Here is a 13,175-nt window from a genome sequence, read left to right as displayed (position 1 = left end):
GTAAGAAAACTACAGACCAATAGCATCATGAATGTAGATTAAAAAAAAAATCCTTGACCAAACATTAGCAGATTGAATCCAACAATATATAAGGATGATACACTATATTTAACTGTGGTTCAACCCAGGAATGAAGGTTGGTTGAACACGCTGAAGAAAAATCCATGTGTTTTACTGTATTAACAGAACAAAAGAGAAAAGCTACCCAGTCATTTCAATAAATGCAAGGAAAGCACTGGACACAATCAACAACTGTTCAGGAAACCAGGAAAAGAAAGGAATTTACCTCAACTTGGTAAAGTTAACAGTCAACACACATAACGATGAAAGACTGACCACTTGCCCTTTCTGTCAAAAACAAGACAAGGACGTCCACTTGACTACTTGTATTCAACACTATACTGGAGTTTCTAGCCTTGCAATAAGGCAAGAAAAGTCATACACTTTTGAAAGGAAGAAGTAAAACAGTCTTTGTTTGCAGATGACATGACTTTATGCAGAAAATGTTAAGGGGTATCTACAAAACGCGGTTAGTACTAATATGTGGATTTGGCAAGGTGACAGGGTACAAGGTCGACATACAAAAGTCAATTGTATTTCTGTATAAATTGCATATTTTGTATCACTCTCCCCAGCAGGGAACAATTAGACAGAAGTTAAAATATAGATATAACTGATATAAACTAAAGGAAGAAATCAACATAAGCAGTTATAGTAGCATCAAAAACATGAAATTCTTAGGGACAAATTTAACAAAATACATACAAGATTTATATACTGAAGAATGTAAAACATTGCCTAAGACTATGAAAAAGCTCCTAAATAGAGATATAAGAGATGTTAATGGCTTGGAAGATTCAGTATTGTTAAATGCCAGTTTCCTCCCGGTAAATCTACTGATTCTGTGAAATGGCAGTCAAGATTCCAGCAGGCTTATTCCAGAAACTGATAAACTGAATAAAAAATTATACAGAAATGCAAACGACCTAGAATAGTCAAACCCATTTTGAAAAAGATGGACAAGGGGGAAAGACTAACGTTGCCTAATTTTGAGACTTACTGTAAAGCCACAGTAATCAAGGCAGTGGTGTTTGTATGTAAAACACAGCTATATAGAAATAAAGATACATATAAATCAATGGAACAAACAGATGCTTACATATATAGTAAGTTCACTTTCAACAAAGGTGCCAAAGCAATTCAACAGGGGAAATATGGTATTTTCCAGAAATTCTGCAGAAAGAAGGGGGATTCATAGGAGGGAGAACTGACTCTTACCTCATATGATACACAAAATTTAACTCAGAACACAGCCCTAAATGAAAATGTTAAAACTATAAGACTTCTAGAAGAAAACACAGGAGAAATTTGGCTAGAAAGATGTCTTATACAGGACACGAAAAGCACAAATTATAAGAGAAAAAACCCCTGATAACTGGACTCCATCGAATTTAAAAATATCTTCTCTTTGATACTTAAGAAAGCAAAACAAGAAGCCAGCAACAGAGAGGAAACATTCATAGTGCATATATCTGACAAAAGACTTTTACCCAGAATACACAAAGAAATTTTACAATTCAATAAGACCAACCAGTTTAAAAGATAATATGCAAAAGGTCTGAACAGCTACTTCATAGAAGCTATATAAGAATGGCTAATATGCACACACAAAATGCTCAGTATCATTAGTCAGCAGGGAAATGCAATTAATAATCCAAGTGAGATAACATTACACACCCACTAAAATGGAAAGACTGACATCATCAAAGATTGGCGAGGATGTGGAGCAACTGGAACTCTCATGCACTGGAGGGGAGAACAGAAAAGCGTCCAGTCACTTGTCAGCTTGTCAGCTAATTATAAAATCAGAGACACTTAGCATGCAGATCCAGCAATTCTACTTCTATGTATTTACCCAAAAGAAAGAAAAACTGTGTCCATACAAAGGCCTGAACAGAATTTTTCTAGAGTTTATAATAGCCCCAAATAGGAAGCATCCAAAATACCCATCCGTCCACAGTGAATCAACAATGTGAAGTACGACCTTACAGTGGAACCCTGCTTAAGCAAACCAACCAACCAGACAATTAAACAGGTTAACTTCTGAAGCCCTCAGAGCAGAAGCAGCCAGGCGCAGAGGAGTTCACGCACCGTAGGATTCCGTTCACACGAGACCAGAGGAGGTCAAAGGCAGACCGTGGCTGCTTGGGGGAAAGGTGGGAAGGGCTGTTTGCAAAGAAGCAAGAAGGAACCTTCTGTGGGAGGGAATGGACATTTTTCTAAATCTCGATGGTGGCAGAGACACTGGAGTGTATAAAATGGTCAAAAGCTCATCAAGTTGCATTCACTTACATGTAAATCACAATAAAGTTGATTTAGAACAATGGCATGTAAGCTGGATAGGAGGGAACAGGATTCGAGTGCTCAAAGGCTCGTGTGTCGTCCAGAAAGAAGGTATCTATACCACCCCTATCCCCCAGCCTCACAGGCCCCTGAGGCCAGACGGGAAGAGGCGGACCCCCAACAGAAAGGGTGAAAGCATGCAACTCCTCAGTCAGGTGCCTCGTAGCCCAGGAATGATCCCCTACGGGCTGGCTGCTTCCTGGGCAGGTGCAGTCTCTGCTCACCGCAGGGCCAGGAGCCAAGTGCCTGCCTGTGCTAGGGCAGCCCTGCCGCACCACAGCTGAGGCCATACCCCCTCCAAAGGGCTCCCTCCTGCCACACCTGACCAAGCCTCGCACAGGGAGCATATGGGCAAAGATGGACTGGGCAGGACCTCCTTTTCCAGGTACCCACGAAGAAAAAGAATCCAGTGGCAGAACATCTGGTCCTGAGGTGTGGCCAGAAGCTGCGACTTAGGATCCAGGTTTCTCGGAAGCCTGACTGGTTGCTACCCACATGGATGATTTCGCTTCTTTGCCTCGTATAGTATTACTCCAGCTGTTGCTAAGACTGCTGAGTGTTCCTATGTCCAAGTCCCAGGCCAAGAGTCTCACTTATAAGAACCGGGTGGGGGCTTGCCATTAGGAGCTTTTAAAGCCCTCTGGTGACCAGAACACACAGCCCAGGACGAGAACCACTGCGGAGTATACAGGGCTCCCTTGACATTAACATGCATAAGAAGTACAGGGGCTGGCTGACTGAGTTAAGTTACATTAGTTATTTGTCCTTTCAATAAATATCTGAGAACCTGTTACGTGCCAGACATTGATCAAGACGCTCGGAGACAACAGTGGACAAGACACAAAGATTCCTGCCCTCCTGGATTCCTGGAATCATTTGCATTCTAGTGGGGGAGCAGAGTAGAAAAAGCACAACAAGTAATATGCTACTGATACCAGCAAAGCTGGAGAGAGCAGAAAGGCTATGTCTCTGCCTGTGGGATGCTGAAAATTTAGAAAGTGGTCCCTCTGCTGGTGACATCTTAGCTGACCTGAAGGAGCATGTGGAAGTCTGGGCCCGGAGCAGCAGCAGAGGTCCCGGGGCAGGACGCGGGCACCTGGGCGGCACGACGCCACACCCTGGCAACGACTGTCTTCCCGAGGTGGGAACCCACCGCACCGCACGACGAGCAGGTGTGCGACTTGATCACTTTGTTGCAAAAGGACCACTTTAGGAGGCTGTGGTAGTGATTCAGAGACAGTGGTGGCTTGGAAGAGGGGACAGGAACAGTGGCTGGATATTCATGATCTTTTGAAGGCAGAGCTTATAACACTTACCGAGGAACCCAAAGTGTGACACGAGAAAGACAGGACTCAAGGAAAGATGCCAAGGGTTTTGGTCTGAACATCTGGGAAAACGGAGCTCCAATTAACTGAACTGGGGCAGGTCTGAGAGAAATCACAGTTCAGTTCCAGGCATACTGAATGATTCAACCAGAGGTTCTCACAGTGTGGCCAGGGGACCCCTGGGGTACCCTGCGACTCCTCCAGGGTTCTGTGGTCAAAACTCTTTTCCTGCTGTGGCCAGAGCTGACTCCAGATTCTTGCCCAAAGGCTGCCAACCCCTCCCTTGAACAGGAACTAACATGTCTCTTTGAGTCACAGGGTCCCAAACAAAGTAACGAAGCGACATGAAGAGAAAAACAAAACCCAGCGAGAACCAGCTAGAACCAAGATGGCAACGAATGTGACCTTCAACAGACCCGGAGTCTCATCTACGTTGTTTTTACTGCATCAGCTACTAAGTGACATACCTACCAGCGGCCATGACCGGAAGTTGCCGACCAAAAAAGGACAGAAAAAGGGTGGCATCCCATTTCAGGGAAACCCCGCCCCTCCCCCAGAAGAACAATGCAAATGCCTCCCCACCATCAGCCTCGCTCCTCCCCGCACCGTCCTTATTCTTTACAATCAAATCCCCCTCGCCACGTGAGCGTGAGTGAGAGGTTGACCTGTGAACTAAATTCCCACTTCTCCATTCTTTGGCCACTGAATAAAGCTTGCATTGCACCGATCTCAGGTTCAGTTTTGGTTTTGGCTGTGTGAACCCTAACGGAAAAGCACCTTCCCTGCCAAGGCAGAGGGTCTTGGCTGGGCTAGGACCAGAGTAGGGGACCACAGGACCTGATTTGCTAACACTGAGGCCATCTGCCTTTTTCATTTGTGTTCTCTCACGAGTGTACAGTATTTTCTAGAGGCTTCATGACATGACGACAGCATCAGTCTAACAGTTAATGGAATGTGGGTTTCCGTATCGTTTTTAAAATACAATTTCTAATATACAATTAATAAATATAACCCACATAAACAAAACCTCTCTGGGTCCTCAGCAAGTTAAGAGGGTAAGGAAGTCCTTAGACCAAAGAGCTGGAGAGCCACTGTATCAGACACTCGGACACATCTGACTGTAGGAGGCCAGGGCTGGAGATGTGAATTGGCAGCATTTTGACAGAAATGAGTTATGAGACTGAATGGAATTCCCGAGGGAGGAGGAGTAGAAAGAAACTCTTTTCTTCCTGCTTCTCAGAGACCCTGCTTCTGAGCCTGGAGGCACTCCAACATTCTCAAGTTAGGGAGACCAGGAAGAACCAGCGAGAGACTGAGAACCCCGGGAGGCGGGGGGGGGGGGTCTCAGACAGAGGCTGCGGGCTGGAGCTCCCACGGGACTTCGGCCGCAGGCAGCACAGGGTGCTGGGAGGGGCAGCGTGACCTGGAGCAGAGGCGCTGCGGCCCAGGGAGCCACCACCGTGCTACAAGGCAGCAGCACGTGGCCTCTCCACTGACTTCACCACTTCCGAATTTTAACATTTCTCTCTTTTTCACCCTGGATTTTTAAACGATTTAACTGGGTTGGAATGATGAATGCAAACAGACCTACACCAAGCCCTTGAAATACTGTATCTGAAGGACAATATTATGGCTACACGGAAGAATTACACCTCAAAAATCCACAGACTTCTGAAGATTCATATCATAGCATCAGGCTGAAACTGATGTTGAAACAGACTTTCTGTTCAACCCAGAGACAACAAAGACACTATTTCCCGACAGAAATTCCGGAATCCTCAAACAAGATTTCTATGAGCTCTAAGGAACAGCATGTAAAACTAACAGAAAGCTTCAATGAGGGGCACGTTTTTGGAGTTTTGAGGGGAAAGAAACCCCGTGTACCCAGAAAAAACTGGGCAGATTACCCGTCGTAAGGCACTTGAGGAACCGCCCCAACAAACTGCTTCATCACCTGAGGAACTGCCAGGTTGCATGGGTCAGACCAGGCACTGAGAAGGGAGAACCTGAAGCGTCCCTAATGCTGAGGCCTTCAGAAGTAGGACTCGGGTGTGCATATTGCTCTTTTAAGGAGAAACCTGGATTTCAGAGTTTTGGCTGTGTTCTTTGGAAGCACTGCAATCAATTCCCGTACAGGTGCTCGGTTGTAATTGTCCCTCTAGCGACCAGGGCGACTCCTACTTCCGTCACAAGCTGACTTGCTGTGAAACAAGCAGACGCCCAGTGGGCATCCACTGGGTTCACTTGTCTGTTCCATCTTCTGGTTTTAGCGCCTAAGTTTTCCTTTGGGGAACCATTCCTCCACCCACTCCTAGATGGGCCTCATCTGACCCAACAGCTATTATTAAGTCCCCATCAGGGCAGTGTGTCCCTCAGGTTCAAGGATGTGTAGACAGCCTGAGTTTTGCTGCAACCATTGTGGACGAGGTGTTCCTTTCATTGCAGTGAGGCTGAGACATAAACCCAGGCTTTGTGACCATCTTTGTAATCCTATCTGATTAGAACCAACCCAGAAGGAAGCAGAGCGAGTGACAGATCCCCGATAGCATTCCATCAGCTATAGGTTCTATACACCTTCTCAACCGGCATTTGCCCAAATTCCCGGACAAACCACCTGGGATGCGTTTAGTAGTTCACCTGGCCTCTCCCCTACAAGTTCTGATTCCTGGATCTGGTCTGGAGCCCAGTGGTCTATGTTATTTCAAAGCAAAGAAGGTCACGTTTAACATTCCGTTTGGGAACCACTGCCTAGGATGACTTGAGAAAGCCAGTCAATAGCCCTTTTTGGCTGAAATTAATTTGAGGCTGTTTTGGTCCCTTGCAGACCAAAGTCTTTATGATATAATGAGGGTCTTTTGAATACTGCACCTTTCCCGGAATTACCACATTTATCATTTTTTCATAGTTTTAAAGATATTAAAGCCTTTCAACTTTAAAGGATAGTTTAAAACCTGCCAAGTATGAGACTTTAATGACTTAAGTTACTGACTAGCCCTAAAAATCCATAAATAAAAGATGCCCCAAATCAACCTTTTACAGTTGTGTAATTAGACTTCCTTACGTTCCTTAATACTGTGACAACATTTGGCAACTGTCATCGATTTTATTGTCTTTATTTGGCATTCTTCTGAAACGTCACAATCTCCTGTGTTTCATTCCTTCTAACGTCTAGAAATCAAATAGGTTAAGGAACTTCGGCTAATAGCCAAAAACAATGTTAACAACAGTTATTAGCTCCAAGAACTAAAGGGAAAATGAAATGGTTTTCACTCATAATATGTTAATAAGGCTAAATCCAAAGGCAGTCATTTGATAAGAACAAGCACAGTAATGGTAAGACAAGTAGCTTTACTGAATGGCATCACTTGAAATCATAGTTCCTGTAGCTCGTGTATGATCACTAAGGTTTACACTCATTACGCTTGCAAGCAACGTGTAAAGGTGTTCTCATGGCATACAATCACTCATTAACTTCGAGCCTGCTCTTTGCAAAATTCCCTGTAAAGTCCTACAATTGTGTAGATGTGAATTATTACAATTATCAACTTCACAAAAACACAGACTTCTTAGTCTGCATTTTCTTACAAGTTAAGGGTTTCCAGTCTTATACTGTTAATTCTGAGGTTGCAGCATTTCCTGACAGTTTTACTGTGAAGTTCGTAAGTAACCCAAATTTAGCTTTTATAAATGGAATTGTGTCCTCTGAGTGTACTCTCCAGCAGTTTTAAAAAATATAATAAATGGAAAGAAAACGCATATGCTTTCAGTAAAAACAAAAACTCACTGTTATATTCAAATAAGATGACAATCACTGCAATTTTATTTTATAACAAATGGCGTGATGTCCCAGTTGCAAAACAAAAAGTAACGTTTATATAGACTACTGGCCTCTTTTATTAAGGAGTCTTAAAATGTATCTTTGGACAGAAATTTAAAACTTTCAACTACCTTCTTTTTTTTTTTTTTTTTTTTGCGGTACGCGGGCCTCTCACTATCGTGGCCTCTCCCATTGCAGAGCACAGGCTCCGGACGCGCAGGCTCAGCGGCCATGGCTCACGGGCCCAGCCGCTCCGCGGCATGTGGGATCTTCCCGGACCGGGGCACGAACCCGTGTCCCCTGCATCGGCAGGCAGACTCTCAACCACCGTGCCACCAGGGAAGCCCTCAACTATCTTCTTTTTTAACCCCCATAACACCTAGCCCCAAAAATGAAATAAAAATAAGCCTATTTCTCCACAGTCTCACGCCTTCCCTATACCTTGTATAGGTTATTTAATGGCAGCTTCTTCTTTAAAATGAGATCATCAGACGCTCAAATAAAATCCTACCGTACGACTGTACTGAGCCTCCACTTTATGCCTTTTCTCTCCTTTAAATTCAAAATAAATATTTCAAAAATAAGGTTAATATAGCCTTACAAGTAGGACTTGCTCACTCCTGAAAGCAATTTCAAGTAAATCCCAACTTTTCCAATATTTTAAGAGTCTGTTTATAATACAAAGCATCTTATCCACATTTTTTTTCAAAACAAAAAATCCTCACAACCTATTTATGAGAATCAAACAAGATAAAATATAAAATCCTAATTTTTACCTATAAAATAAAAATAAGTCAGTTAATAGCACTGTTAGAAATAAGACTCTAGATCTCCTAATTTCCTTCCCAAGTTTCACCTGGAAAGATAACAGTTAAAAAATAAAAGCTTCAAAAAATCCCAAAGTTATAATTTCACAAAGAAAACAAACCGCTACATCTTGTCTTCTTCCTGTAGGTTAGAGGTAGTAAAGGTGATTTGACAGTGACAGGCTGGGCTCTCTGTGAACGCTCTGGCCAACGAGGAAAGCCAGTTTGTGGGCATACTGGCAAGGGGCAGGAACACGGATGATGCCCTTCAGCGGGAAAAGAAAAGGTTCTGTTACTCTGAATCTAGCTCTCTAAACTGAAACCTCGGTATTAAACTGTAAAAGCCTTAGACAACATAGCAATTCCATTTTGAAAAGTGAATCTCACTGAGGTGAATAAACATTGATTAAAAAAATACTTACTGGCCAGTTATAATAGATATGACATAGCTTGTAAGTTAACCTCTGTATGTGGTCTGGCTTCAGGCCACTGCTGTCATAGATGACGTTGTAATGTGTGGGAGCAACACTGCCGCTTCTCACTGCCTGGCTCACGATAAAGAAATCATACCTGGAAATTACAAAAGAAAGAAACACACGGGTGTAAGGCTCATCTTTTTGAAAGCTAAAATTAAGATGATTCAAGTTTCTTACAGTGAAAAGATCCGGTATACTAAAATGTGACCTAATCTTCTCAAAACATAATATGCTTCCTTGAATTCAGAACTTGTTATTCATGAACCATTTTGGAATGCTTGTGTGTGAAAGAGGTTTAAGATACTACTATTATTTATATTTTTAAATATCTATCATTGATGCCTCGGGGCATTAACAAACATTTGACACGGCTGCTAATTATGACGGTGCCACTGTGCCGGGTCACTGTTTCCACTCCACATCTGAGGGAGACGACTGCACAGCAACAGGCTCTAGAATCAAGAACCAAGTAGTGCAAACGTAAAGGAACATCAGGGTTTTTGTTTGTTTGTTTTGTTTTTTCATTTTTTTGGTACCAATTAAACATCAATCCAGAGATATTGTAATCTGACCTGATACAGATATTAAGAAATTAACTGTAATTTATTATGTCCATTGAAACTAGACAAATTTTAAAATCAGAATTGATCTACAACAGATTACGGTTATTTAGCAAAATGAGGGTTTCAGAAATGTTAAATGACTTGCCCAAAAGAACAGACAAATCACAAAAGAGCTAGAATCAAAACCTGTTCCCAGTTTAAGCACGTTATTATCGTTCAAAGTGGGCTTCGCCAAGTATCTGAGTAGTAACGGCAGCTGTTAAGTTTTAAAGAACATCTAGGGCTTCCCTGGTGGTGCAGTGGTTGAGAGTCCGCCTGCCGATGCGGGGGACACGGGTTCGTGCCCCGGTCCGGGAAGATCCCACATGCCGCGGAGCGGCTGGGCCCGTGAGCCATGGCCACTGAGCCTGCACGTCTGGAGCCTGTGCTCCGCAACGGGAGAGGCCACAACAGTGAGAGGCCCGCGTATCACAAAAAAAAAAAAAAAAAAATCTAGTAAAAAGTAATCAAATTTTTTCATACTTTATAGTTCAACTTGGATTTTACCCAAATTGTTAAAAAAAAATTATGTCTTTAGGTCAATGTTACACCTGAGCTTTGGTTATCAGAGTAGTAGTAATGTTAGAAGTATCATGAGGCCACTCTGAATCATTAAAGAGATCCTACAGGAAATGAAACTGTAATATCTTAGTTACTATCTTAGCCATTCTGTCTTCCTCCTTCAACGATTTTCCCCAACAGGTTAGAATCCTTCTGATAACTAACACCTGCCTGAGAGAAAGACACAATCCAAGATAATGCATCTTGAAATAAAAATGTCTATACATTGTCAGATAACAGGACTAAACAGAACCAAAATCTGTATTATCATTTGTCTACATAAATTTAGTACAGTAACGCCTCATCTACCTAAGGTTCATACAGGAGAAGCATTCCACATTTAAACTTTGCACCTAGGCTGACACTTTACCCTGATTAAAGTTGCCCTTTTTAAAAAGAGCTCCAAAAATGTATATATGAAGACAAAAGCACCACAGCTGTTCACTCTCATGAAGAGGGCGTTCATGTGGACTGACCAATGACTTGCCTTCGTGAACATGACTTGCTGCCTTGTACTCCATTCCCCACAAAGGGGTTTTCGAGGAACCAAATTTCGTGAGTTTACAGTTGAACCCTCGTGTGCTAATAGGATCATTACCGTGTGCCCCTGAAGGTTCTAGCTGGCTTTCTTACAGCAGAGTGCAGCTCCCGGTTACATAAAAAGTGTTTGCTCAGAAGCCATTTTTCTACCTGCAACTGTGTTTCAGATGACACTTTCTGACCTGTGGGTAACTAAGTGCATTACAGATCTAAAAATTTTGATTGGAAAATAACCATCTATGGATGAGGTTACATATGTAAAAAAAAAAAAAAAAAAATGCAAAAGCAATCTAGAGCAGCTGTTCTTAAACTCAGGCTGTATAACTAATACCACAAACAATAACCCGCTTCCCCCAGAGAGAGATGGCACAGAAACCTCTGTTCACCATTTCAGAGACTAAGTAAATCATGGGCATTATTAGATCAAACTAATGAAAGACTTTAGTATTTATAAGAAATAAAATATAAGAACTATCAAGTAAATGTGTTAAAGGTGATAAAGTACAGAGGCTATGCTAAAGAACAAAACAGAAACCAATCTTCATCTAATACAGAACTTACCATTCTGGTCTAGTAACCTCTACATCAATAACTGTTCCAGGAAGTGGATTTTGAAGTCTTCCTCCAGACTGAGCAAAAAATCTGGCGTTCACTCGTTTCTTCACCACAATGACCGTTAGTCTTGGGCTTAAGACGGTGATGAATGTAACTGCATTTAGTCAGTCATATTTTCAGGGCACTGAAGCATTCATACATTCATACACTCCATTTAAAAGGAAACGCACATCCCTCTTGGGGCATACTAGCTATCCCAGTTGTGAAGGAAGATTCCACAACTTGTAAGGGCGTGGAGTTACGGCCAGGAAAATACTGTGAGTAGAAAATAAAATGGCATATTTGGGCCCTGTGACTCAAGGTCATGTAGATGTTTAATCATTAAACCAAGCATATGACATACCTGTCTCACGAAAATGTTAAACCCAGCATGTTTTTAAACTCAACAGTTTGAAAGCCTTTTCGGTGGGCATTTTCTTCTATGTAGAAAGTAAGATATTAACTCTCAAATCTTTGACAGGTAAGCCAATTTGAGCAGTCTCAAAGCCTAATTTCCTGCCTTTCAAAATGACTGGCTGACAACATATCGGGGATCTCGTCTCTCCCGGCTCAGCCACTCCTCAGCCCGCCACACAGCAGTACCAGAATACTGCCGTTTCCCCCCTCCCTCCCCAGCCCAATTCTGCAGGTGGTTTCCCATGTCAAGACTGAACTCCTCTGGCCTAGGGAGCTTTCAGCTCTGTGTCACGTTCGATCCACTGCCTCTACATGCCTTTTGACTCTCCTGAGGGCAGCCCTGTAACTGCCAGTATGCATTCAGCCTGAATACCCTTTCTATCCATCTCTTAAAGGTTCATTTCAAATTCACTGTCTGACACAGTCACACTGTATACACACATCCATTTGGGAATAAATGAATTAGAACACGTTAAGCACTTAGATCGGTGCTGGCATGTAATAAACCTTGATTATTATGATTTTCAACACCTCAAGTTTCCGGTGCTCTTTTTCCAGCTAGAACATTAGTTCCCTAAGAGCATAAATATACTTTATCCTAAACCCTGGGAAGCAGAGGGCTTCACATGCGGTATGGACCTGGCTGGTAATGTCTGACTTGGGTAGGTAGTTCACAACACACTGTCTGGACTGATGGTCTGAAAGATCCCCAAATGGGAACTTCTGTTCAGTCATAAACTTAATGTGCTCCTTCACGGTAGAAGTAACCAAGTATACAAGGGGCAGGAAGGCGATTCTACTTGAGTAAATGGAAGAAGTGTTTAGGAATATCACTATCTCCATGTACAACAGACCTCTCACTGCCCAGCTACAGCAGATCTGGATATAACAGAGCCACAGTCTCAGGAATCAAAAGACAAAGTGGGGCTTCCCTGGTGGCGCAGTGGTTGAGAATCCGCCTGCCAATGCAGGGGACACGGGTTCGAGCCCTGCTCTGGGAAGATCCCACATGCCGCGGAGCACCTAAGCCCGTGCGCCACAACTACTGAGCCCGCGTGCCTGGAGCCCGTGCTCCGCAACAAAAGCCACCGCAATGAGAAGCCCGCACACCGCAGCGAAGAGTAGCCCCCGCTCACCGCAACTAGAGAAAGCCCGCGCGCAGCAACAAAAACCCAACACAGCCAAAAAAAAAAAAAAAAAAGTCAAAGTATACTAAAATGACTCTTTGATTTGCTCTTATACCAAACATTCTAAATCAACTAATCCATGACGCATCTTTATAAAAAGTTAACATCAACATTTCAATTAAAAAACAAATAGGACAAAACAGAAAGGATAAAAAACAAAAAGGTAACTACAAACATTAGAGCCCAAACTCTGCATCTCTTCGAAGTGAGGAGTAATTCCTGGGTATTGTTTTACTTTGCAGACAGCTCCAAACTTGTTTCTAGATGCATCACCTACTGCTTACTGAGCGCTTACTGGGCACTGTGTGAAGTACATTAAACACCCTGACTTACTCCTTTCATCAACCTTGGTTAAGCTGCCGCCCGTTTCACAGGTGAAGGCAAAGCTGGGATTAACCCGACTGATTTCAGACATACGGCTCCTGACCACTGATCTCTGCAGCCGCC

The 13,175-nt window shown here is 42.9% G+C and overlaps 1 protein-coding gene across 1 annotated transcript in view; it reads right to left on the bottom strand.

The window, feature by feature from the left end:
- Window positions 1–7,823: 7,823 nt before the first annotated feature.
- Window positions 7,824–13,175, bottom strand: part of PIWIL1 (piwi like RNA-mediated gene silencing 1) — a 28,183-nt gene continuing 22,831 nt past the window's right edge. The window contains exons 18-20 of the mRNA XM_027125273.1: window positions 11,092–11,217; window positions 8,774–8,921; window positions 7,824–8,617 (exon numbers count right to left, since the gene is read on the bottom strand). Coding sequence (XP_026981074.1) covers window positions 8,501–8,617; window positions 8,774–8,921; window positions 11,092–11,217 — 391 coding nt within the window. The 3' untranslated portion in view covers window positions 7,824–8,500. The remainder of the gene's footprint in view (window positions 8,618–8,773; window positions 8,922–11,091; window positions 11,218–13,175) is intronic.

The sequence above is a fragment of the Aethalodelphis obliquidens genome, unplaced genomic scaffold (genome assembly GCF_003676395.1).
Source record: "Aethalodelphis obliquidens isolate GAN/ISIS:26980383/991018 unplaced genomic scaffold, ASM367639v1 scaffold28, whole genome shotgun sequence".
Classification (NCBI taxonomy): Eukaryota; Metazoa; Chordata; class Mammalia; order Artiodactyla; family Delphinidae; genus Aethalodelphis; species Aethalodelphis obliquidens.
The sequence above is the reverse complement of the archived record's forward strand: the minus strand, read 5'-3'. Positions and strand labels throughout refer to the sequence as shown.